The sequence below is a fragment of the Pseudorasbora parva genome, chromosome 20 (assembly GCF_024679245.1).
Source record: "Pseudorasbora parva isolate DD20220531a chromosome 20, ASM2467924v1, whole genome shotgun sequence".
Lineage (NCBI taxonomy): Eukaryota > Metazoa > Chordata > Actinopteri > Cypriniformes > Gobionidae > Pseudorasbora > Pseudorasbora parva.
Genome location: NC_090191.1, coordinates 21,437,192 through 21,464,590, shown reverse-complemented (window position 1 = coordinate 21,464,590; position 27,399 = coordinate 21,437,192). Strand labels below are relative to the sequence as shown.

At 40.0% G+C, this 27,399-nt stretch overlaps 1 protein-coding gene across 1 annotated transcript; it reads left to right on the top strand.

Annotated features, from left to right (window-relative positions):
• The first annotated feature begins 10 nt into the window (after positions 1-10).
• On the top strand, positions 11-25,539 carry LOC137049100 (bile acid-CoA:amino acid N-acyltransferase-like). The gene is made up of 10 exons (XM_067427486.1): positions 11-182; positions 2,880-2,979; positions 3,075-3,265; positions 3,351-3,514; positions 12,685-12,804; positions 13,106-13,188; positions 21,870-21,963; positions 24,571-24,651; positions 25,131-25,272; positions 25,421-25,539. Exons 1-10 carry the CDS (start codon positions 11-13, stop codon positions 25,537-25,539), a joined length of 1,266 nt encoding a protein of 421 aa, XP_067283587.1.
• Positions 25,540-27,399: the final 1,860 nt, after the last annotated feature.

Genomic DNA, 27,399 nt, shown 5'->3' with positions numbered 1-27,399 from the left:
GACATGTCCAATGCTCTCTGTCCAGCCTAGTCGAGGGCTGGTGGATGAGATGTTTCGGATTGTTGTTGCTAATTTACCGCCAAGTCAAAAGGTGACAATACACTCTCTATTTCAGTCAGAGGATAATAACTTCTGGGAGGCATTTGGACACTACATCAGTGATGAAAATGGAACAGTTACAGGTGTGTGGTAGTCTAATGCATGACTTTTACAAAAGTCACAATGGTAACTAATACTTTGAGTTACTGAAACCTCTTATGAGATGTGTGTACAGAGCAGAGCATCTCTTTGCACAAAAATTAGACATGGCAAGTCAAATTGCAGCAAATGTTAAAGCAGAAATGGGTATGAGGGCAAATAGCAGGAGGCAATGCATGATGGAAATGAAGTCTATAATATAGGTAGTACTCAGAGGAGGAAGACTACAGACTACAGGCCTCAAACTACAGAAGTGTAAGAAACGTAAAAAATAATGTCCTGTTATCTTTGGTGTTGCTAATAATTTCCACTGTTCTTATTGAACTAATGTTTGAACTTAATTAATAGAAATTTTAATTGAACCCAATTTTTAGGTTCATGGTGAAGGTAGCATTCACATGGTGATTGTAAGAATGACAAATTCCCGAAAGCTGTTTGAGTGAGTCCCCACGGTGTTGCTGGCCCAGCTGGGAAAAAAGCTTTGCATCAATTTCTGATGCTTATGGGAAACATGAGATAAGGACCTAAATGTTTGTCTAACAAGAGGAGCTCAGGCCTGAAGCTGAAGCCTGTGGGGCATGACACCTTCATAAAAACCCCTGGAGGTTGGGGACTGGTTAAGCAAACAAAATCTTTGCAAGGCAGGACATCTATCAATCAATCAATCAACTTTATTTATATGGCGCTTTTACAATGACGATTGTTTCAAAGCAGCTTTACAGTGTTAAACAGGATAATATTGCAACAAAATTTGATGTTCATTATTTGATCTACATTATAGAAGATTTGATCTACATTATAGAAACTAGCAAAGGTGGATATTTAGGACCCGCTGGCCGCCGCACAAATGTTGCCAATGGACACTCCACTAGACCAAGTACAAGAGGAGGCCATTCCCCTGGTGGAGTGGGCCCTCACCCTCTTAGGACAAAGTTTAAGAACTTGTGAGCCAGCGTTACGTTGTCCACTATCCAATGGGATAGCCTCTGGTTTGTGACTGGCAGTCCCTTTGAGTGGCCTCTGAAGCACACAAATAGCTGGTCTGACTGCCCAAACTGACTAGAGTTCTCGATGTACCCCCTAAAGGCCTGGACCAAACAAAGTGCGGTGTCTGCTTACCCTCAGTGGAAAGGAGAATATTATAACCTACGCTCTAAAAAACATGGAAAGCACATTGAGCACATATCCTCATATCAGTCTAAGGATGACCTTGCTGTCATTAGACCCAAACTCGAGGCAGGATGTATCTACTGAAACTGCCTACACATCATCTATTCACTTCACCAATGCCAGATCCAGCAGAAGAGTGGTCATTAGTGACAGAGGCCAAAAAAGTTCAAACGGAAGGCCTTGGAGTGCCCTTAGGACTGTGGACAGGTCCCAGGATAGAACTTTTCTGAGGTGAGGAGGGTTCAGCCTCATGGCCTCTCTTAGAAATGTGCCCTTATTCTCGTTATTCCCAACCAACTGGCCAGCTACAGGAGTGTTTTATGCTGTAATAGCTGCTATCTATACCTTGAGCACAGACGGAGTGCTGCCGCTGTCCAGCAGCTTCTGTAGAAACGAGTATTGAAACAATCTCGTAAGATACTGGGTCTACATCCCAGGCTGAACACCAGCTTGGGCATATAGACACCTTTAAAAGGTGTCCTTGCCTCAAAGATTGTGTTCATAAGTCCCATCAAGAGGCTATGGATGAAAGCTCCACAACTCAGGTTGGGGATGCCAAATTGTCCTTCCCACTTGGCAAAGGAGGTCCTTCCTCAATGGAATTGGCCATGGGTTGCTGTTGGCAGCTAAACCATCCCCAGGAACCACGGTTGGTTTTGCTAGAGTGTTGCCACTACTAGTAAAATGGCAGTTCTGGGGCGGCAGTGGCTCAGTGGTTCATGTAGGTTGTCTAAAGACCAGAAGGTTGGTGGTTCGATCCCCGGTTCCACCTGACCAAGTGTCGAAGTGTCCATGAGCAAGACACCTAACCCCAGCTGCTCCCGACGAGCTGGATGTCGCCTTACATGGCTGACATCGCCGTCGGTGTATGAATGGGTGAATGTGAGGCAAAAATGTAAAGCGCTTTGGATAAAAGCGCTATATAAATGCAGTCCATATAAATGCAGTCCATTTAAAACCAAGCATCTGTCCTTCTTGATTTGGTGCAGAGAAGGCCACCTGTGGGCTAATGTGTCCTTCTCCTTTGAGAAGAACGTTGGGTAGTGGCATTCCTCTTTCAATGCAACAAGGTCCACCTCTACTTGCCCAAGAGTGCTCCAGATCATGCAGGCTGTCTAGGGGTGGAGTCTCCCTTCCGGGACAGCATATCTGCTCGCGTGTTCATGGAGCCCAGCACATGAATTACTCTCGATGAACAACTGCGCAATCAATTAATTCAACTTACCACACCTTCACAGCAACAATATCTATTTATTTGTATAGTGCTTTTCACAACAGTTAGGTAGATGAAGAGCCAGCGCTCTTCATCTACCTAACTGTAGATGAAGAGCTAACCTAACTGCTCTTCAGTAAGGTAGATGAAGAGGATATCTTGAAAGGATAACTACAAAGTATAACTTATTGGTCTGGCACATTTGTTCAAATAGAGAATTCTACAATAAATTTGTCAAGTGAACAAGATCCAGACATTAAGTACATGACATGAATATTCCCTGTTATATATACCTTAGGGAACAAAGATGCAAGTTTGGGAGGCACTTATAAAGGAACAGAACCAACGGGGTTGCTGTGGAGCATGAGACCCATACCAGGAAGTCCACAAGCACTCAGGTAGCGTTATTACCAGGTTTATTATTCAGGTTTCTTTTTTATTTATTGGGTTTGGCACTATCTTTTGTTACTTAACTGCATACACTTTATTACAGAATACGCAAGTATGATGTTCTTACACCGATGGTAGTTCACATTTCAGTACACAGTGGGCATCTATCTCAAGGCTTCAGCCAGAAAACACTCCTGGCAATGAGTGTCATAGAGCGCTGGCATGTAGCACCAGGTGTGAAAAGGATAAACATCAGAGAGGAAGAAGTACAAGGAACATTATTCCTACCTCCAGGTATATACACACACACACACCCCCACACAATAAATAAATTACATTTCTAATCACTCATAACTATTTAAGTTCAATATGTGTATAGGCCCTGGGCCGTACCCAGGAGTGCTGGACCTGTGGGGGGCAGGTGGTGGTTTGGTCGAGTACCGCTCTGCCCTGCTTGCATCTCATGGCTTCGCATCCATGGCACTTGAATACTTTGGTCCAAACGAGCTGAGTTTGCAAGATGTTGATGTTTCTTACTTTGAGGTAATTTAGATCTGTTGACAGTCTGCTAATGTGGACCAACCTTGACATGACATTCGGTGTGATCTGGCATTATATATAAAGAATTGTTATTAAGCTCTTAGGTGCTAATAAATACCCGGCAGAGGTGGGTAGAGTAGCCAAAATCTTTATTCAAGTCAAAGTAAAAGTACTTACGGAAATATTTACTCAAGTAAAAGTAACAATCGTAATAGTTACTTGAGTAAGAGTAAAAAAGTAATAGATGAAAAAACTTTCGATCTGATTGATAAGAAGCAAAAACCCTGAATTTCAGACTACTTAGAGAGCTTTCACACACCTCCATATAGAATATATATATTTTGTGTGTGTGTTTAATGATTAAACAGTGTAAATTAATGATGTGCTGGGCTAACCACAGCTCTTTTTAAAACATACTTTGTTGTTATATTTTAATATGCATTGTTAAAAAAAGTCCCATTTTGAAATGTATGTATACACTGCAGACTGTCTGTCCGGATTTGTGTATGCAAGATGTCACATTAGGCTATTCAATTTGTTTCGTTTTTAGCCTGATCTCATTGGTACCTGTGGCAACATTTTTGCAAACTACAAAATATGTACCAATACGTACATATCGCGACAGTTTCGAAGTAAAATGTCCACTGGGTGGCGCTAAAAGCTTAGTTTTTTTCCGGAAGAGATTTGCGTGAATCTGGCGTTGTTACGTTGTTTTTAACATACACCCACACTAAACCCTAAACCTACCAAATAGTGTTAACAAAAGCAAATGTGACAAATAAAATTGTGTCCATGTATTTTTAGCTTGTGTTTAGAAACTCGTCTTTGAGCTCTTTTATCATGACTCGTTCTTCACGGGGTTCGTTCTCAAGCTTTTCGCATTGCAAATACAAATCTGTACAAACTATTTGTCAATGCTTACACAAGAGCACATATGGACAGTGTGTGAAATAGTATTACAATAAAGGAAAAGTGCCCATAGTTAACAAATTACCATATAGTGTTCAAATATAGGCATCATTGTTACACCACTGTTTTCTCAGGTGCTGGAATTATTGTATGCTGAGATGTCAGTTCATTTTGGTGCACATGTACAGCATGCATTAAATTATGAAACTGTTCTTTTTGACATCTTGGACTGAAAACATAGGCTGAAGTTGAGACCACGTACGGGTGATCTGCCTCCCATACCTCACACACATCTCCCTTTGCTTCGGCCATCATCTTCTGACTAAACGCGCGCTAATTTTATGCGGGTGATTCCTACACCTCTCGCGAAGCAGCCTCTCCAACGTTTCGCGAGACTTGCGAAAAAGTCATAACCTATGGAAGCCCGTTTCCGCCACTAAATTAAAAAAAAATAATAATAATTGCGACTTTATGGAAGCCCGTTTCTGCCACTAAATAATAAAAAAATAATAATAATTGCGACTTTTTATCTCACAATTGACTTTTTTTCTCACAATTGCGAGTTGTAAAGTCACAATTCTGACTTTTTTTCTCACAATTGCGAGTTATAAAGTCAGAATTCTGAGATATAAAGTCGCAATTGCGTGGTATATAGTCAGAATTCTGAGATATAAAATCGCAATTGCGTGGTATATAGTCAGAATTCTGAGATATAAAGCGTGGTATATAGTCAGAATTCTGAGATATAAAGTCGCAATTGCGTGATATAAAGTCAGAATTCTGAGATATAAAGTCGCAATTGCGTGATATAAAGTCAGAATTCTGAGATATAAAATCGCAATTGCGTGGTATATAGTCAGAATTCTGAGATATAAAGTCACAATTGCGTGTTATATAGTCAGAATTCTGAGATATAAAGTCGCAATTGCGTGATATAAAGTCAGAATTCTGAGATATAAAGTCGCAATTGCGTGATATAAAGTCAGAATTCTGAGATATAAAGTCGCAATTGCGAGTTATAAAGTCATTGATCTGCCGCGTCCCGACACATGAGTTGTGTCGTGAACACATTATAATAAGTATTATGATATGTCGCTATACATAGGCCTACAGTCACCTGAGCGTGGCGCTGCTGGGATCATATTTCATAAATAACGAATCATTAATAGCATATTTCATTAATAACGCATCAGAATATGCTGTAAGGCAGGATTTCGTTTGAGATCAAAACCGAGCACATATGGAGGTCAATACAATTAATTCTCAAACGAAATCCTGCCTTACAGCATATTCTGATGCGTTATTAATGAAATATGCTATTAATGATTCGTTATTTATGAAATATGATCCCAGCAGCGCCACGCTCAGGTGACTGTAGGCCTATGTATAGCGACATATCATAGGCCCAACTGGACGTGTCAACACACTCGTTCTCTAAGGAAATCATGAATTACAGCACATTCTAAGGGTGGTGATGTTCTGGGGATTATATTTCCATAATAACACATCAGAATATGAACGTTATCACCTCACATCCGTTCTGTTTTAGTGCCAAAGCTTGCATTTAAAATCCCCTCAAGAGCGCGTTTGCTCAGAGATATTAATGCCACTCAGGTAATAAGATAATCATTCTATCATTATCAGCTAAAACTACAGTTAAAATACTTATTATATGTGTTCACGACACAACTCATGTGTCGGGACGCGGCAGATCAATGACTTTATAACTCGCAATTGCGACTTTATATCTCAGAATTCTGACATTATACCTCGCAATTGCGACTTTATATCTCAGAATTCTGACTTTATATCACGCAATTGCGACTTTATATCTCAGAATTCTGACTTTATATCACGCAATTGCGACTTTATATCTCAGAACTCTGACTTTATAACTCGCAATTGTGAGAAAAAAAGTCAGAATTGTGAGATAAAAAGTCGCAATTATTATTATTTTTTTTTAATTTAGTGGCGGAAACGGGCTTCCATACATAACTTATTTTAAAATATATTAATTAATTATTACCATTGACAGTAGCGGAGGAACGCCACCGAATGTAATGAAGTAAAAGTACAGTTTTTTCACAAGAAATGTACTTGAGTAAAAGTAAAAGTAGCCTACCCATTTTTAAATATACTCTAAGTAAGTTACCCAAAAAATGTACTCAATTAAATGTAGCCTAACAAAGTAAATGTTATTCATTATCTCTGATACCCGGTGGCAACCACTAAAGATTGTCGGATCAGAACAAATAAATGATGTCCGTTTAGGAGGAGTTAGACGCACTACTCATAGACCACTCATTCCAAAGTTGAACAGTGTTTAATTAAGTAGGGTTCTAAAAAGAGAAATTATAATAAATTATAAATACACACTGATAAACATCAATACTCGAGAATTGGAAAGAGTTTGCAGCAAGATGCACTATGAGAAATCAGGCAGTGTTAAAGGGATAGCTTACCCAAAAATGAAAAAAAAAAAAAAAAATCTGTGCATGGAGTTCAGGGCAGACATTGGGGAGATCGTTAATGTACATTGAGAATAATAAAGGCCCCAAAATTGAGGCCTGTGTTACTCCAACATAATTACTAAGGTAGGGTGATTTTACACCATTGTGTTCTATCACCCCAGATAGCAACAAAGTCTGGGCCGAGTCTGGCTTACATTAGGCACTTCTGGCTTAATTCTGGCACTGTTTTTTTCACACTCTTGTGTCAAACGGCATTAGGCTGAGCTCTGGCTGGAGCTTGGCTAACCAGAAGACAAAAAAAGCAAATTGTATCTGTTTGGCTGAGTCCTGGCTTGAGTTTGGTCTGCCAAAATAAGAAAATATTTGGCTGAGATCTGGTTGGGTTTTGGTTAGCCAAATAATAAAATAATATATCTCTGGCATGTGTATACTGTAAAACAGCTGTGAAGATGTGGTGTTAATTGGTTCATATTTTCATCATACTATCATTATAAGGATCATTTTGTCAAAAATAATTAAATAAAATGTTTGTTATAGGCCTAGTTAAAATACTTCTAGATATTTATTCAAATTTTACTAAAAGTGATTTAAAAATGAAATACAAAGTAATCAAAAGGAAGCAGGTTTTAAAAGAAAAGAAGACATGATTGTTCTGTTAGAAAGATTATTTGGGACTGAATGAATATTTGGTGTTATCCAAATGGTAATCAAAGTTTTTTGGTGAATAATTTTACCATTTGTATAAAAAGGTTTACTACAAAAACCTGTGGTTAAACTGTTTTTTGTAGCAAAAAAACAACAACAAAAAAAACAATGCTTGACAAGAGTTTTCACAATTGCTTAACAATGAATAATAGAGTCTGGGATCGTGACGTAAGCAACGCAATGCATTTTGGGACTTTAGGTCACGGAGGCGCTGTCGGTACTGTGTTGTATAGGAAATTGACGCTTTTAGTTCTAAAAGTAGAACTAATTCAGCTAAAAACAGTTATAATGGTGAACGCGTGTTGTGTCATTAACTGTCATAATCGCACTCACGACCGGAGTGGAAACCGAATTGCAAATGGAGTGTGATTGTTTAGCTTTCCCTCCTGGAAACAGCACATTGGATCTCATTCGTGGACTTTAGGACACAGACACTACATAGCGAATGTGTAGTAGTGGAGACGTAAAAACTTGTGTTGGATAGTTAAAAACACATTCTAATGGTGTACGCTTGCTGTGTTATGGACTGCTATAGCCGCTCTCGTGAACTGCGTGGGGGGTAAAAACCCCCTAAATGACATGCAATTTGTCAGTTTACCAGCTTGGAAACAACAGGTGAAGGTGAAAGTAAAAGTAAACCTCAATGAAAATAAACAGCTTATCCAAAATGTGTCTTTATAATTTGCGTTTATTTATTTATTATTCATAACCGATATATTACAGTTTTCTGATTTCTGAACCGCATATGCGTAACGTTACGCCATAAATAATGTAAACACATCTGGAAATTCTTCATTGCTTCTCTCAGTAGAAGGACTCTTGTAACGTTACTTGCACCTTTTAAGTCCAGTAAAACTGTTTAGTACTGATACTTAGGCTAAAGTTGCATTCACAGTTCAAATCATTTCAAAGCTGCATTACGGGCCATACTCTCAAATGGTATCCCTTATGATTACGTTACGCTATGGAATTGCGATATGATATATGTTGATTAAACAAATGACCCACTGGCTGAGATCAAGCAATATTATTTTAAATATCAGATACAGACCTTTTCGTTAGGCTATATTAAAAAAAAAACTGCGAAAGAGAAATCAACGTGTAGTCCTGTGTGTGGTGTGATATATATACGACCGTATGATTTCTGATTGTATGAAATAAGATGAATATGTGCAAAGTCCTGGCATTATGACTGAGTGCTCATGTACGCAAGAGATTCAAATATTAGTACATTCATTCCAAGTGAGTGCAAGCAGTTCTTAAATAACGCGAATACAGTCGTTTTTTCTCTAGTGATTCGTATTTGTTATCATTGTACACTCATGAGCGTGACCTAAAACATGGCGGCGACTACCCAGAATGCAACGCGCAGTGACGTTGATTCCCAGACTCTATTACAATCTCCATTATAATGTTGATTATAATGCTCAGTCTGGCAGACGTTTACTAATATCAATCGACTTGAATTATATAGCGCTTTTACAATGACGATTGCTTCATTCAATATGATGACACAGTTTGCAATGCATCCGGGAAATAGTAGTTGATTTACGTTCACGCTGTTTAATCCACTTTAGAAAAAGAACTACTACTAAAAGAACTAGTGCACTCCGTGACAACATCCCGCCTACCAGAGGATCCGGAAGTTACACAGTCTCGCGGTGAAATTCAAATTGTTGTTCTAACTTTGACAATCAAGCTATCTTGGTTTTATCTTTTGGAGTTTTAATACATCATGATCAAGGTAAGTTGATACTTTTTTTTTAAATCTTAACTAGATTTGACTCGGCCATCTACAGCGCAGTACTAGTAGAATCTATAGGCTTTTTTGTGTGCGGTTAGCTTCTTTGTTTGGATTGTATTTGTTGTAATGTTAGAGGTGCTAGAATTATTCTCGGCCCCTGTTTACAATGCTTAACGGAAAATATGTTGTCTCAGAGTGAGCGAAGGAACACGATAAAAACGGCTGTTAAAAGTGTTTGAATCTTTGGGAAAATAAACGAATTCTCAGCCTGAAAACAGGCCAACCCAAGATGGCGCTGAAGCAAGTTCTAGTGTTGACTGTTATTGTTTTGACTTAATAGTGATGGCATGTATTAAAAATATTTCAGGTACTTGAACTGGGATTGCTGGGTGGAGTGAACGTAGGCCTAAAGCTCTTGTGGATTATGAATCAAGCAATCAGAAATTACATTGCCAAAGTGGTGAATTGGAGAGGTGTACATGGGAAGGCACGTTGTGATTGGCATCTTTGTTTCCAAGTCTTTCTAGAAGTTCATGAATGTTGAACTTTTTAATTATTGTCTTGTAATAAAAATGCTTTATGTCTCTAAAGTTCATTTCATTTAATTTTAACTCTTTATTTGTATGCTCTGAAAATGTATTCAGACAACTGAGCTGGAGGTCGAAAGATGATTAAAATGGTGTTTCAACTAGCTGGTGACTGAGGGTGGCAGAAAAAGGAACACCTTTGCACAATATAAAACCTCCACACATTTTAAGTTATTTTAAAGGTATGGAATCTGTTTAACATTGTTGCAATTTTTTTACAAGTGTTTTTGCACATCTGTAAATATTATTTGTATTTTATTTGTCTGTTTTATAACCAGCTTGTTTTTTCTATAAAAAAATAGCATTATTGCTTTTTTGTAACAATTTAATTTGTCTTGTTTTTATTCTTGTATTGTGACTACTTGGATTTATTTTGCCTTACTCTATTGTTATTTTTCAAATCTGTACATTTTATATAATTAGTCTTTTATGACCAGTTTTTGTTTCTGTCTTTCAATATTTATGCATGACACATTTACACTTTTTTAAAATGTAATAATTGCATTATTGTTTGCAGCAATTTAATTTATTGCTTGTTATTGCTGTTGCTTTTTGTTACAGTGGCTGAGAGGGCTCAACCATAGGGCTCAACATGCTACATCAGAAGAAAACCCCCAGAAAATGAAGAAACCAACTTCATCAGTTTGACAGCACATGCTGCAAATACGCAAAACTCAACCAAACACAGAAATCCCCTGCAAATGGCAGAACAACATCACAAATATTTACTTGACAGTGTTTTTTTTGTTTTTGTTTTTATTATTCAAATTTATTGGTTGCTTTGTATTTGGAGCATGTTTTCTTCACTTGCTGGTGTTTTTTCTATGTACGGTTTCTTCTGTTGCAGGATGTTGAAGTCTCTTGCTGTTTGCAGTGTGTTTCTGTATTTGGTTGCATTGTGAGTATTTGCGATGTTCAAACCATTTACTGGTGTTTTTTTTGTTTGTTTTTTTTTTCATGTGTTTTCTTCTGTTTCAGTGCATTGAGATTTCTTAGCCACTGTATTTTGGTCTGTTTCTGTATTTCATTTAAGTATGATCCACACTTCTATTGTAACATTTTAATTTATTGCTATGTATTTTTTATTATTGTGACTATTTGTTGCTTTTGTTTTGCCTAACTCTAATATTGGTGTAACTTTACCCCATTGCTTTTATATTTCCTTGTATCTTTTCTTCCCCTCTCAATAAAATGCTGTACTTAACGTTCATGTAGTGTCTCATTCTTTTATTATTACTGGCACAATATATCAGTATTACACAGGGATAATTTCTGTTTTGGGCACTCTGGCATAATATTGGCTCAGTTATGGCTGTTTTCTGGAGCTTCTGGATAAGTTGTGGCTGAGTTCTGGGGTAAAGGTGGTGGCAGTTTGGTTCTTGTCTGGCTGACATTTGGGTATTACGGCGTTGGTATGGGCCAGTTCTGGATAATTTCTGGGTACATTGTAAAACTCTGGGTGAGTCTCGGTTTGCTTCCGGCATTGCTCAGGTTGACTTTCGGCAAAAAGCTCTTGAGCCAACCTTGGACCGTAATTCCATGCGGTACGTGGGCCAAAATCTCAGCCGAAATTTAGCCAGATCAGGCCCGAAGCCAATTTGCTATCTGGGACCTAAGTTTGATTTAAACCATGATATTGCATCTGTGGAAAAATTAAAATGTGTAAGCTTAGTCAGCAATACTTGATGGTTGACTGTATCAAACGCCTTCTTAAAATAAAAAAAATGTGGGGGGATTTGTATCTAGTAAACACTTCATCTTTTCAACAAAAAGGCAGTTCGCTGTCTCTGAATGGTTAGGCCTGAAACCAAACTGCATACGATGAAGCGGGGTAAAACCTGTATTTCCAGATATTTAATCAGTTGGTTTACTATGCTTTTTTTTTTTAACTATCCATTAGCGACCTGTGTCTTAGACCCAGATTTAAAGATGTGTGTAACTGTGGCTTTTTTCCAAGACCATGGAACTTCTTTTTGATTGATTGACTGATTAACCATAAGAGGTTGTACCAAAGCATCATTATAAGATTTTACGAAGTTGATACCAATACCATGGACATCCTTGGCTTTGGAATTTTTAAGAGTAGCAATGATCTTTATTACCTCTGCCTCAGTTATGTTTTGTATCTGAAAGATAAGTTGATCTTTATTTATAGGGTGAGGTAGAGTAGAAGAAGGAACAAGGAGGCATGTCATTTCAGATATACTATCTATAAAATAAATATTAAATGCATTTGCCATGATCATAGGATCTTTAAGCTGGACATTATTCACAACCAAATTAGAGGCTTTGGTTTCCTTGTTATTGTGTTTACCTAATCATTTATTTAAAAGTAGTTTACTCAAAAGTTTTTATACTGCCGAATTTTGTGAATGCAAACTTCAAATTCTGTGTAAAGATGGGCTCTTAATCCATAAAAAAGAAAGGAGAACACATGTTGGATAAATGAAAGATGAAATGAGCCTGTAATAAAAATAAAAATGTCACTGTCAGAGCAATGGACAAAGCACCCCATTCCCTTCTCTCCTCTACAATTGTTTGTTCTCTCTCACTGACCTTTCCTAACAAAGTCAGAAAGTTAAAATGTATTTATATATAAACATTTTCTCTATAGTAGAACCAACCTTAACCCAAAAAGCAGAATTTATTCGGTTCGAGTGCATTCGGTTTGAGTACAAAAATGGGTTGTGTGGTGAACATTTGCAATTACAGTTACAGATGTGTGCATTTATATTTGTTTATACGTGTTTACTATAGAAAGCATACCAGATCCTGAAGAATCATCCAATGGTGCAGAAGGATCATCTGGCTGTACTTGGGCTGTCTTTTGGAAGTGTAATCTCACTTAGTATTGTGGCCTACTCCAAGGTCATCAAGGTTTGCTTGGCCTACACCAGAGGTCTCCAATCCTGCTCCTGGAGAACAACTTTACTTCAGACATCAGTTCCAACCCTGCTCTGACACATATGCCTATAATTTTCAAGTAACCCTGAGCACCTTGATTAGCTGCTGGTTCAAATGTGTTTGATTGGATTTAAACCTAATCTCTGTAGGACAGTAGCTCTGCAGGAGAAGGGTTGGAAACCCACACAAATTAATCCACTTTTTGAATACAGATTTTCTTCTTCTTGTTGTATTACATTGGTATGTTGGTCAGTTTCTGTTTTATGTCTTTTAGCCCAAGTGCTGTGTGTGTATTAACGGAAGTCACATGATTCCTTTTGACAAAAACATCTCTGAATTCATTAAGGAGATGAACAAGTAAGATATAGAAAATTCAGAAAATATGTTCTGGTGTTTTTGAAATGTTTGCTATGCCACGTGGACCCATACATTCAGCACTTAAATCACACTTAAAACCTATTTTTTATTAAAAACCTATTAAAAAATATTTTTTTTTCTAATGGCTTTAACAATTACATTCATAACTGAATCCTGAATGTCAGTGACAGTGAGGCTTGCTTTTTGAGTTTCTTTACTACTGTGCATTTTATGCGCTCAGTTTAAATAACATCGGGTCAACCCCTTATATATGATAGATAGATAGATAGATAGATAGATAGATAGATAGATAGATAGATAGATAGATAGATAGATAGATAGATAGATAGATAGATAGATAGATAGATAGATAGATAGATAGATAGATAGATAGATAGATAGATAGATAGATAGATAGATAGATAGATAGATAGATAGATAGATAGATAGATAGATAGATGGTCCTGGTCCCTTTGCAGAAAATGCGTCACCTCAGCTCCGCACATCCCGCCTTTTTGCCCATTTTCTGTTATCCAGGAGTGACACACGATGACTCACTCGCAAGATGGCAACGCCCAGCTCACCCCTACTTTAAGCTTCAGAACGGCTTATTGGAATCCTATGGGTGACGTTCCGGACACTACGTCCATATTTTTTTACAGTCTATGTTTGGTCCCAGCTCTCTGCAGGTCATTCACTGGGTCCTTGTGTGGTTCTGGGATTTTCGCTCACCGTTCTTGTGATCATTTTGACTCCACGGGGTGCGATCTTGCGTGGAGCCCCAGATCGAGGGAAATTATCCGTGGTCTTATATGTCTTCCATTTTCTAATAATTGCTCCCACAGTTGATTTCTTCACATCAAGCTGCTTACCTATTGCAGATTCAGTCTCCCCAGCCTGGTGCAGGTCTACAATTTTGTTTCTGGTGTCCTTTGACAGCTCTTTGGTCTTGGCCATAGTGGAGTTTGGAGTCTGACTGTTTGAGGTTGTGGACAGGTGTCTTTTATACTGATAACGAGTTCAAACAGGTGCCATTAATACAGGTAACAAGTGGAGGACAGAGGAGCTTCTAAAGAAGAAGTTATAGGTCTGTGAGAGCCATATATTAGTGTTACGGTACAGAGTCTACGGAGACAAGATGGTCAATTAATCAGGTAATTGAGCAACCAGTGTTCTAAGAGCTTGACGGAATGCGGATAAACTGGTGATTAGTCTTGACTTGGATTTGCAGGATACACGTGGAGATCGCTGGAGAGGGTACTGGAGAGGGATGCTGGAGAACACGGAACACACACACGCTGGACACAGAAGATCGCTGAAGACTTGGAATTAGATGTCGGAGACAGGTAAGTATGTCTCCAGTATCAAGGGGGTCCTTAGGGTAAGCAGAAGAGGTTAGTACCTTTCGCAAATGAGAGCAGACAGTGACTGGGTGCATTTGTGTGTCTTTTGTGCTCCTGGTGATTGTAGTAGTGATTTACTGCAGGTGTGGGTGATTAGTACTCAGGTGAGAGCGTACGCTGTGAATCTGTGACGTGAGAGCCTGGCATGTCGGTGACATTACCCCCTCCTGAGGGCTGCGGACCCCAACATCGTGGTGGTCGGCCTCTATCTCTGGGCGCCGGTCTGTTGGGATGAGAGGCATGGAAGGTTTCGGTAAGGTTAGGGTTAAGTATGTTGTTTCTGAGTACCCATAAGCGTTCCTCTGGACCGTAGCCCTCCCAGTCCATCAAGTATTCCAGAAGGCCACCACGACGCTGGGAGTCCAAGATCTCCTTAACTTCATACACGGTGCCGTCCTCCACGATGAGTGGGAGGGGGGTCTCTTCGGCTACGCCAGGCTCTGTGGACGGAGAAACAGAGGGATAGTGAGGTTTCAGTAGTGACACGTGGAATGTGGATCTTCCTCTCCATGTGCCCGTTGGTCTGCGGATGGTAGCCAGAGGAGAGGCTTATGGTCACACCTTGGAGCGATAGGAAGGCCTTCCAGACCCGGGAGATGAACTGTGGCCCTCGGTCCGATATGATATCTTTGGAATTCCGTAGTATCTGAAAATCACATAAACATGAGTTCAGCAGTTTCCATGGCCGTTGGCAGGCCCTTCAGGGGAATTAGACGACATGACTTGGAGAATCGGTCTGCTACCACTAGGATGCATGTGTAGCCATCAGACACTGGTAGATCCGTTATAAAATGGCACACTCCCGACACCCTCGCACGTACCTTCTTACATTCGCCGCCATGTTGGGCCATTAGAAGCGGTCGCTTAGCAGTGAGAGGGTTTCATTGACCCCTGGGTGGCCAATGTCCAATGATGTGTGAGCAGAGTGGATAAGTGGAGTGCACCGTGTCCGTTGCACATTGTGAAGAATAGGGCCCACTGGGCTTGACGAGGGTTGAGTCTCTTGGCATCTCTCAGGTACTCGAGGTTCTTATGGTCAGTCAATACGATGAACGGATGTTGGGATCTCTCCAACCAATATCTCCACTCTTCCAGTGCCAGCTTGATGGCGAGTAGCTCTCTATTGCCGATATCGTAATTGAATTCTGCCGGGTTGACCTTCCGGGAGAAGAAGGCACATGGATGAAGTCAACTGGATGTCCCCTGCTGTTGTGACAGCTCCGCTCCCGCTACGTTGGTGGAAGCACTGACCTCTATGATGAATGGTTTGGTGGGATCTGGATGAACTAGGAGGGGAGCGGTGGTAAAGGCTTCCTTTAGTTCTTAAAAGGCATTCGTGGCCGCGGGGTTCCAGGACTTGGGCTTACTGCGCAGGAGATGAGTGAGTGTACTGGAGATGATACTGTAGTTCTTGATGAATCTTCTGTAGAAATTAGCAAAACCTAGGAATCTCTGGAGTTCTTTGATGGTGGAGGGGGTTGGCCAGGTCCTGATGGCAGCCACCTTCCCCTCGTCCATCCAGATGCCACTGCGATCGATGTGATAACCAAGGAACTGCACTGAGGGCTGGTGGAAGGAGCATTTATCGGCCTTAAGGTATAGATGGAACTCCCTCAGGCGTTGCAGGACCTCTGCAACATGGTGGTGATGGTCGGTCAGGCTCCGGGAGTAAATCAAGATGTCATCGATGTATACCAGGACGGATTTGTGGAGCAACTCCCAGAGCACCTCATGGATGAAATCCTGGAATACAGAGGGGATGTTGGCCAGGCCATAGGGCATGACCAAGTATTCATAGTGGCCTGTGGGTGTCATGAAGGTGGTCTTCCATTCGTCCCCCTCATGTATCCGGATGAGGTTATATGCGCTGCGGAGGTCCAGCTTGGTGAAGACAGTGGCACCACGGAGATGTTCCAGCGCTGTTGGGACGAGAGGAAAGGGATAACGGAACTTGACTGTAATTTTATTCAATGCCCAGTAGTCTTTGCAGGGCCGCAAGCCTCCGTCCTTCTTGGCCACAAAGAAAAAATTAGATACAGCAGGGGCCGTGGAAGGTTGGATGTGCTTCCTTGATGTAATCCTCCATGGCCTTCTCCAGCAGGGAGAGGAGATAGATTTTCCCCTTGGGCACTGGCTCACCCAGAAGCAGACCGATGGCGCAGTCCCATGGCCAGTGTGGAGGCAACTTGGAAGCCCGGTGAGGGCAGAATACGTCCAAGGACTTCCAAGAGACGACGGGTTTATGCTGCTCCAGCCATGGGCGCCCTAGAATCACATCAGCGGTGGATTCCTCCAGAACCAGTTGGTGGATTTGTTCAAAATGTAAGATGCCGACTTGAAGTTGAACGGGACCGACAATGGTGCGAACCTGCTTACGGCTCAATGGTCTTCCTGTTATGGATTCAACTTGGTAGATGGTAGGAGTATGAGTCGTCTTGAGCTAGAGCTGACGCGCCTGAGATGAAGTTCCCAGCGGAACCAGAGTCGTGGATGGCAGAGACTGGCAAGGAGACATCGGCAGTAATGAGGTTCACAACGGTGGTTAGCGGTTGACTCTTGTAGCGATCTTGGCGATGTAGTGATCAGGAGATCCGCAATACAAACATAATCCTTGCCCCAGCCATCTCTGCCGTTCCACTGGGGTCAAACGGGTATTTTCTAGTTGCATTGGTTTGGATACTGGTTCTGGAGGGCTGACGGATTCTGGTCGATGGAGGGACTGGAAGCTCATGGACTGGCCCAGGTGCTCTTCGAGACACCACTGCATACGAGTGGCGAAGCGAATGGAAAGTTGGATGAATCGTTCAAGCCCGATGGTGTCCTCGTATGCAGCGAGATGCAACTGCACACAGGGATCCAGGCCTTGGTGATAGGTGGTCAGAAGTGACTGCTCGTTCGATCGGCTAGCGGCGGCCAGGGTCCGAAACTGCAAGGCATACTAATTTACAGACATATTATTTTGCCTTAAGTGATAAAGTTGCTGACCCACTGACGCATTCTAGGTGGGCTTTCCGAACACATCCTTGAAGTGGTTAACGAAGCTGGACTTGGACTGTAAAATTGGATTATTTTTTGCATACAAAGTTGGACGCAATGGACATGGGAGATCGCTGAAGACTTGGGAGTAGACATTGGAGACAGGTACATATCATCAAGGGAGTCCTTAGCGAGACCGGACATTGACTGGGTCCATGTGTGTGTGTCTTTTGTGCCAGGTGTGGGTGATTAGTTCTCAGGTGAGAGCGTGCGCTGTGAATCTGTGACGTCAGAGCCTGGCGTGCCTGTGACAATTAGAGGTGGGCATAGATTTATTTTTTAATTCTAGATTAATTTAGAAATGAATCTAGATTAATCTAGATTAAAATGGCTCATCTGAATTCTGCCGAAGGCTTTCAGAATAGTGTGCTACCCTCCCACATACGTTAAGCTAGAGGTGTAATGGTACAGATTGCTCACGGTTCGGTTTGTATCACAGTTTTAGGTTCACGGTTTCAGTATGGATCTGTATTTATTATGTTCAGGGAAAAAAGGACTACTGTCAAATAAAAATAAAGAAAATAAGAACAAATAATTTAAATACAAGCAGCAGCACAAATAAATACTATTGAGCAAAAATACTAATAAAATAAACAATGCTTTTAAGGTTTTTCATGTAGGTCTAACATTGTTTTTTAGGTAGCGAAATTGAATAAAGTAATCAAATGTAAAATTATTGTATAGTTAACTGTTTAAATTAAAATTTAATCCTTATTAAATTTACACAAGCTATTTAATCAAAAGCAGTGAGTGATGTTTGTATCTTTTGTTTGACATTAAACAGCCAGCAGTACAGGCTACTGCCCCTTTAAGAGCTAATGCAGGGATATGCGTCGTCTTTCTCAACTGTATACAGTTCTCTTAAGCCATATACAGACTATGTCTGCTTGGATAGTTATCAAGATGGACATGTTGACATACTTCTTGTGTGAGTTTGTCTGTTCAAGCGCAAAACTGGAAAGATAACTCAATATTTGCATGCTGTGAGTGCATAGAGACAGATCTTCTCTCTCTGCGCGCAAGTTCTCATTTGCGTCTTCTGGCTCTACACTCGGGTGATGATGGCGAATTGGGCAAAATGACTGGTCATATTCAGACATACGGCAGCACTCAAAGACAAAGAGAGACCGTTTTGCCCACGTTTTTTGTTTTATCATCACTGTTGTAATGTATCACTGAGAAGCCAGCACGTGTATCCATCAACAGAAACATAGGCTACATAAAGGATTATTTTCAAGTTGCAACCGATAGTAAAGATGCCTTATCAGATGTGAGATGAACTGCGGTGCAAGTGCATGCCGGGACCTTTTACACAGCACCCCTGCTCACGTCACCCTGGTTGGGAAATGCTGGTATAGACCCAACTCCCAACGCAACTTTGAGAATAGATTATATAATATAGATTAATATAATATATAATAATCTATCTATCTGTCTATCTAATTGCATATATATCTGCACCAGAGTCCTGCAACGGGCCGCATAAAAGTGGCTAAAACGGGTGGATTATGACATTTATAAAATTCACGGGCGGGGATGCGGGCGGATAATTAACTCTGTGCGGGCGGGTAGTAGCGCGGATGGGCGGATGAAAAATACGTGCAATATTTCTGTGGCAAAGTGAACGCGAGAGCGAGAGAGAGAGAGACCAGGGCGTGATTGTGAATGAGTGTCACCTGCGAGCCACAACGGTCTCGAGTCCTCTGAGGGAGCTCGGAAGCATATAAGGACGAGAGATCACCAGACCTGGATTTGACGTTGAGTTGTGTTTATGTTTTATTATGCGTGTGCGCATGGGAGATGTCCATGAAGGGCTACTCACGTTACTTTTGTTTTGTTTGGTTAAAGTCTTTTAAATGTTCGCTGGTTCCCGCCTCCTTCTTCCCCCATCCAACATATTGTAGGCTATTACAATTTCTATGTCCAAATTACCATTACACATACACGCAACAATGATATACCATTTGACCCATCACGTCACCACCACTGCGACATTGAAACTTTAGTTGATGCCTCTCGTAGCGCAGAAGGAGCGAGCGTTGCAGGAGTAGCAATGGATGAAGTAAAAGTAAAGCTGGTGAGTGGAGTAGCTATATGAAATTGTTGACAATGAGTCTTTAAAGGCACTTTTGCCTGTTTCATTAGCCCATTCATGACGCTGTTGATGTTGAGAGAGGTGTAGGATAAAAAAAATAAAGCATTTTAATTTGAATGTTTTAGCGTGTGTGATTTATCGCGGGCACGGGTCGGGTAACGGGCCAAATATTAACGGGTCTGGGCGGGTACGGATTTAATTTTGAAATTTTCACGGGTCACGGGTCGGATCTGGTGCTAAACCTTGCGGGTACGGGCGGGGGCGGGTCTCCAAAAATGGACCCGTGCAGGACTCTGATCTGCACCGCCAGACGGACATGACAGTTTTGTACATTATTTTGTTCTGTTTACCATATTATTTATGAGGACGAGTTGTATAACATTCCAATATTATCGCAGAACACGTTTCTTTTTGCAAATTTGTGTTAATTTACATTTGTTTTGTAATTTTCGATTTCAATTTTTGATTTTGTTTGTTTTACACTGCAGATTGATCAAATGGGTGTTTGTGTAGGCTGTTAATTGTAAGACTTGCTTTGTGAAGTCTTAGGGTTATTTATGAGAGGCAGTATTGCCATTTCTTTTACACAACGGTCTACAGTTTCACGTTTCTTACATCTGTCGACGGTGTTGCCATTTCTCATTTCACCCGTTTTTGTGTGTATGCCTGGGTCAGAGTTTGCGTAAAGAGCCGCACATTTTCCCGTCAAGTTTGCTTTTTATAAATACCAATTATTGTGTAGAGAGCGACAAACGCAGTCTTTTGTGCATACGCATAGTTTATAAATGAGGCCCCAGGTGTTAGCCTGACAAGCCAGACCCACATCAAGATGTTTGGTCTGGAAACTCACCATTGACAGGGCTCAATCCGAGGGGCGGGATAAACGGTTGTCTTTCAAACTCCCTCTGCACGCGATAGGATAGCGCTATTACCAACCAGAGCAACGAAGGTGAAGCAGAGCTTGTTGATAGATTAAACATTGGCCGTATATGGTCGGCAAAACTTCTGTGTTTACTAGAAGTACACAAACGCAACTCGGCCGTCGTCATTATGGCCCCGCCCACCGAATCTATACACGATGTGATTGCCCTGGCAAGAGTTTGGCGATTACAGCTTAGAAGGGTATTGAGAGTTGCTAGACGACACTCGCGGGCAGATTAGATTTGCTGCCGCTAGGGTGCGTGTAGATTTCTAGGCTACCAGGTGTTGGACAAACCTGAAAATTGAACTCATCAGAGATGACCTTACTCCAATCCTCTACAGTCCAATCTTTATGGTCTCTTGCAAATCTCAGCTTGACTCTTCTTTGCTTCTCATTGATGAAGGGCTTTTTTCTAGCTTTGCAAGACTTCAGCCCTGCCCCTATGAGCCTGTTTTGAACTGTCCTTGCCATGCACTTCACCCCAGCGGCCTTTTGCCATTCTTTTTGTTGGTCACTTGATTGCATCCTATGGTTGTTGTGTGACATTTAAATGAGCTGGCAGTCATTCCGGTCAGTGGAGAGTCGTTTTCACCCCCTGCCGGTCTGTAGCTTTGTTGTCTCCAATGTCTGCTGCTTGACCTTGTTCTTATGAACCGCAGTCTTATAAATTTTAAGGATGGAAGCAACCCGACTCTTACTGTATCCCCCTGCCAGTAAAGCCAGAATTGAACTTCTTTTTCTCACTCAAAACTTTCCTTTTCAAATTTTTGGTATGGTCAATAATTATTTATTGATTTAAATTACTTTTGAGGTAATACCTAGCAGTTTTTGCCACCCAGCTGTTCCTACTGCAAGTCAAGATGAGGGTTCTTGTTACATGAAAGATTTATATATTAAAGATGAAAGATTTATATATTATATATTTATATTATAAATATATATTATATTTATATTTATATTATATATCAGTGAATGTATATAATGTATATAAGCATATAATAATGTTTATTAAAAAAAATTGTAAGACACTTTTTCTGTAAAATAAATGCCAATTTGTCTTTATTTTTTATGTCAATTTAAGTTTGATTAAAGTGTCCAGATTATGGGGCCACAGTATGATAACAAAAATGTGAACATAATTGTAGTAATTTGCTTAGTAATATAGAGTAAATCTGTTCATTGTAAATATTTGACTGATGATAACCCCTAAACAAATTTATTCCAGGAATGTAGATAGACTACGTGTGAATGAGGAAAACCAAGTAATCTACAGAGATGTTTTCTTAATGACTCGCCCAGACTCGCCAGCCAAAATAGATGTGAGTATGTTAATATGGTAGAATAATATGGTAGATATGGTATATGTTGATACTCCTAATGTATGATATAAAGAAAAATATGTATGTTTGTATTGAACATTTATTGAGAAACAGATTGTGAGAAAAATCATAAAAGTGGTTTATTTTATTTAAAAATCTATGAGCTGTCATGGTGGACATTTTACCCCACACATGCAGGCAGTTTTGATACAAATACTCAAGTTAATAATTGTTCAAAACAATCACTTTAGCAAAATTTTTACTATTTTCAGTTTATTTGGATTAATATAATACTTTTTTTTAAATAAATATGCTGTCATTAAAATATGAAGACTGTTTAGCCTTTAAATCCGTCTGATGTTTTTCTTTGAAATAAGCATTTTTGTCAGGCTTCTATCTATATAAATGCTGGTACTTCTGAATGGGCTGAGGCTGGGATTTAGTGGGTTCGAAGTGAAAGTATTTTATGAACATATACTTTATGTGGAGAGCATTCACTCAGTATCTGTCAGACACAGACGAGGGCACAGATGGATTAGTGGGTTGCACAGGGCAAGTGGTAATGCCATGTCCATCTCCTCCACAATACAGGCACAGATGTTGTGATATCGTGCGTTGGCGTTCGGTGGTGGTGAGATGGTAGTCGATCTGCATGGGTTCAGGTGATGGAGGTGCGACAGATGGTTGAGCGGGCGGAGGATCGGCAGAGGGTGAGGAGAGGCCACATGCAGATAACCGTTAAGACACGCGGATGGCTTTCTGGATGAAGGCCTCCAAGCCCATGGCGTCCTCGTAGACCACAATGAGTTGCTTGACTTCAGCGAGGAGGCCATGCCGAAAGGCGGTGACGAGGGCTGATTAATTTCATCTGCTCATACAGGCCAGCGTGCGGAAATTCAATGCACAGGAACTCGTTGTCTACCATTTGCCTTGGCGAATAGAAAACAGTTGGTCATGGACAGATAATTTAGCTGTTTGTTGACCAAATACCTCTTTTAGATGAGTGCAGAAGGCGGTGGTTGAGCCGATGACAGGGGTATTCACTTCCCATAGCGACTGTGCCCACTGTAGGGCTCAGCCTAAGAGTAATGAGATGATAAAAGCCACCCGGCCTCTCTCGCTGTGGAACTGATGGGAGGTCGCTTCCATATACAGGGAACATTGCAAGATTGCTGTAGGTCGCTGGTCGGGCCATGGGATTTACGCAGGCAGCTGATGAAGTAACGGGTACCGGTGGTACAAGTGATGACACGCTAGCTTGCATAGCGGTGGAGGGAGTGTCGTGAACCAGTGAGGACCATACAGCGTGAACCAGCGTGGTGAAGTGGTCTGCGATGTGGTCCCCACCTGTGTCCGAAGAGCTCTGCATGCGGTCTGGTCTTCTGTCAGACACAGATGAGGGCACAGATGGATTAGTGCAAGTGCAAAGTTTATTATCAGATGTAACGGACACAGGTGATGCTTAGATGGATGGTGACACTCAGACGAAGGACGATGGAGGTGAAGACGATGGTAAAGACGAAAATGATGATGAAGATGATGATGATGATGATGATGATGATGATGATGATGATGATGATGATGATGATGATGATGATGATGATGATGATGATGATGATGATGATGATGATGATACAGATGAAGGCTTCTATGAAGGACAGGTGGTCACAGGTGGATCTGTACAAGACCAGACAGTGAGTGTGAAGGTGAGGAGTGCTTAAGTAGTGTTGCTGGTGATGGTGCACAGGTGATCAGAATGCCCGTGATGGGAACGAGTGGGTGTGGCAGTGTCTGATGGCTGTGAGGGCGTGACAGTATCATTATCTAATTGTTGACCGAATTGGCTTTTAGAGGCTTTTGCATCTGAACTCTTCATTTGTTAATATAGAAATATATCTGAAAAATATAGAAGCAAAATCTTTTTAAAAAGTGAAGCATCTGAAAGCACTGAAGGAGATCCCATGATAATTTAATATAGATTTATATTAGTAACAATAAATTATATTTTATTATATAAAATTAATAATATCACATTTTTAAATCTGATGGTTTCATTATGAATATGGTCATTATTTCTTAATACCAACTGAATCTAACTATGTCATGTCAACAAATGGAAAGTCAGCCGGCTGTTTGCTATCATGTTAAATATAATGCCTTTTTCCCCAACAGAAGGGCTGCCTTTAACTTCAAATACAATACTTTTACATATTCTTCTGTTATTGAAAAACTGTGGCTTTAATTACAAAACTGACAAACATAATCAAGACCTTTTCAAAATATATTCAATAATTTTAGTGATTCGTATTTGCTACTTAAATCTACATTTTGTATAAAATGTCTATATAAAACATAAAATATTAGACCAAATGAGCGCAGAATTAACTTTACTGCCTGAAATAGTGTCAAATATCAGACAAATGTGCATATTGATAAGTGGATGTTTTGGAAAGTCCTGAGGTAAGTCTTTGTGCCATCTAGTGGTTAAGAGGAAAATAAAATCAAAGGAGGCATTTAACCAGAGGAGCCTGTACCCATCTGTTTTATTTATTTTTTTATTTTCTTGTAATGTTAATTGTTTGTTTTTTTGTTTTTCAATGCATGCAGGTTGGAAGAATAAAGTGTCCACTTCTTTTGGTGGCCTCTGGTGATGATCAGACTTTTCCTGCTGTTGAATCTGCTGAAGATGTGAGTTACATTATTATATTGTCTGCAGTTAAGATAATAACTGAAACTGTAGTTAACTGTAGTAACTTTTTGAAACTGTATACAAATGGCCTAAATTTGGATAACATGCAAAAAAAACAAACGTTTTCAGGTGCAGGAACAACTTTTTTGAAGGTTAAACATCTTTTGTTAACTCTTTCCCCGCCATTGAAGCATTGGCTTGCTTCTGAATGTTGATAATAAGAATGCATGAATCTAGAATAAAATGTTGTTGTTGTTGTTGTTGTTAACCTTTAAAAGCAGAGGTTCTGTTCATAGGCTATATATATATATTGCGCTAATTGGCAACTTTAAAAAAAATGCTGTCAGTTAAAGAGTTAAAAAGAAGACATTTCAAACCCCTTTTGTACCATTTATTAAACATTTACTTACTATTAATAAGCTTTGATTCAAATTGTCTGACATGATTTGGATCCCTGATATTTACCTTTTAAACCCAGATGGAGATGATGATGGAGAAAGCAGGAAATCGGCACTTGTTGGAAGTCCTGAATTATCCCGGAGCTGGTCATTTAATTGAACCGCCGTGCACACCTCACTTTCGTGCAACTAAATTCTGCCTACCGACGATGCAACAGAGAGGTATGCATGCATAACCAATTCTTTCATTTCATATTTTTTTACTTTTTTTTTTTTTTTATAATTGGCTTGATGCCAATTCTATATTTTATTTGTGATAAGCAAGTGTGTGTGTTTTACATCTGAATGTATTGTGGTGTTGTTGCTGCAGTTATCATGCTATGGGGTGGACAAACCCAATCACACGCACACGCACAAGAGGACGCATGGAATAAGATATTAGCATTTCTGCAGCAGCACCTTCAGTTCAACACTGCATTAAAGACTTAACCCCTTTATTTTTAACGGTTTTAAATCTTTAGGGTGTTTTTAATTGATGATAATTTTTTTAATTGATGATTTAATTGATGATAAATCATCATAAATTGAACATTTATGATGATAAATGTTCTACTGGCCAGCTTAAGGAGAAAATGTTTTGGTTTTTAGTTCCTTTTCAAATGAGTTTGTGGAGAGATGCTTTTCTTTAAAGTTTTTTTGGTTTTGTTTGTGTGTACTTCCATGTGGACTGAGCAGCAAGCAAATACGTACAATACATCACCCAGTGTTTATGCTACTGTCCATTTAGCCAAATATTTTATGTTTTTATGGCTTAAAAAACAAGTGGAAATATGAATAAAATTAAAATGTATTAATTGTTTAATAATCAAAATAATAAATATTATATAATAGGTTATTAAAATAATCAACAACGTTTAGTGATTAATCATTTGGCAAATAATCACGTTTGTCTAAAACATTTGATGATCACATTTCTTTACAGTTGCGAGTGTGTATTTACTGAAGCGGCAAATGTTTCCACAGCATCATTAAAAACGCTAGAGCTGTTTTGATTTGGGGTGTGTCTGTAGCGAGTGCAGGGCCTTTGGTGTTTCAATGGTTTCTACAAAATAAAACCAGAAATTGAGGGTAATGATGGTATGATGTCATTGATAGGCGACGCAAGGTCTATGTCCTGGTTAAAATGGCTTATTTCTCTGGATTTAAACATTCTTGGAAACATTTGGGATAATGTAAGTACACAAGTCAACAAAATACAGTGAGTACGGATTGGGAAGTATTCAGACCCCCTTAAAGGGATAGTTCACTTTGAAATTAAATTTTGATATCTTTTAGCTTACCTCATGGGCATCCGAGATGTAGGAGTATTTGTTTCCCCAGTAGTTTCAATTTTGATCATTTTAAGTCAAACCGTTCTTGTCTGTGCCTCACATAATGCAGGTCTATGGTCACCACCTCAAAGAGCATACACAGAGAAGTCCAAATTAAAGAATCCCCCATCGTAAGTACACACTGATGGCGTGAAATAACAGTATTTATATCGTTTTTACCTCTTGTACACCACTACGTCCGACTGATCTGAGGGCGTGCGTGCGTGTGTCCTGTGGTGTACAAGAGGTAAAAATGATATAAATACTGTTCGTTTTCTCACACAAACCGCTCGTTTCATGTCTTAGGCCAGGGCTATTTAAATCTTACCCTGGAGGGCCAATGCTGTGCAGAGTTTAGCTCCAACCCTGATCAAACACACCCACCTGTGATTTTCTAATCATCTTGAAGACATTGATTAGCAAGTTCAGGTGTGTTTGATTAGGGTTGGAGCTAAACTCTGCACCACATTGGCCCTCCAGGGTAAGATTTAAATAGCCCTGTCTTAGGCCATCAGTGTGTACTTACGATGGGGGATTCTTTAATTTGGACTTCTCTGTGTATGCTCTTTGAGGTGGTGACCATAGACCTGCATTATGTGAGTCACAGACAAGAACGGTTTGACCTAAAATGATCAAAATTGAAAATTTCAACATAGTATGTTGAAAAGAGTATTCCAAAGATACCCGGATGGTTTACTATTTCCGGTCCGAATTCGAAGTATAGATTGATGGGCACTCTAACGGCTGATATTGCCCAAAACCCATTGCAAGTTGGACGAGGATTCGATTAGAACTACAAACGCGGATAAAAAGCGTTAAAAAACTACAGACATGATGGATGTGCGAGTCCGGCGGTCAAGTAGAGAAGTTTAGATAAAGGGGTTTGAGTGACTGTAATAAAGTTCATAGATGGGAAGGTAGGACGCGGGAACCGGCGAACATTCAACAACTTTTCTTAAATAATCAAAACGAAAGTCAA

Excerpts from the sequence above, each read along its gene's own strand:
- LOC137049100 (XM_067427486.1), top strand. The coding sequence starts at position 11 with ATGCTCTCTGTCCAGCCTAGTCGAGGGCTGGTGGATGAGATGTTTCGG. Across the intron at positions 13,189-21,869 it reads TTCATTAAGGAGATGAACAA|GAATGTAGATAGACTACGTG; the intron begins GTAAGATATAGA and ends AATTTATTCCAG. Across the intron at positions 24,652-25,130 it reads CTGTTGAATCTGCTGAAGAT|ATGGAGATGATGATGGAGAA; the intron begins GTGAGTTACATT and ends TTTTAAACCCAG.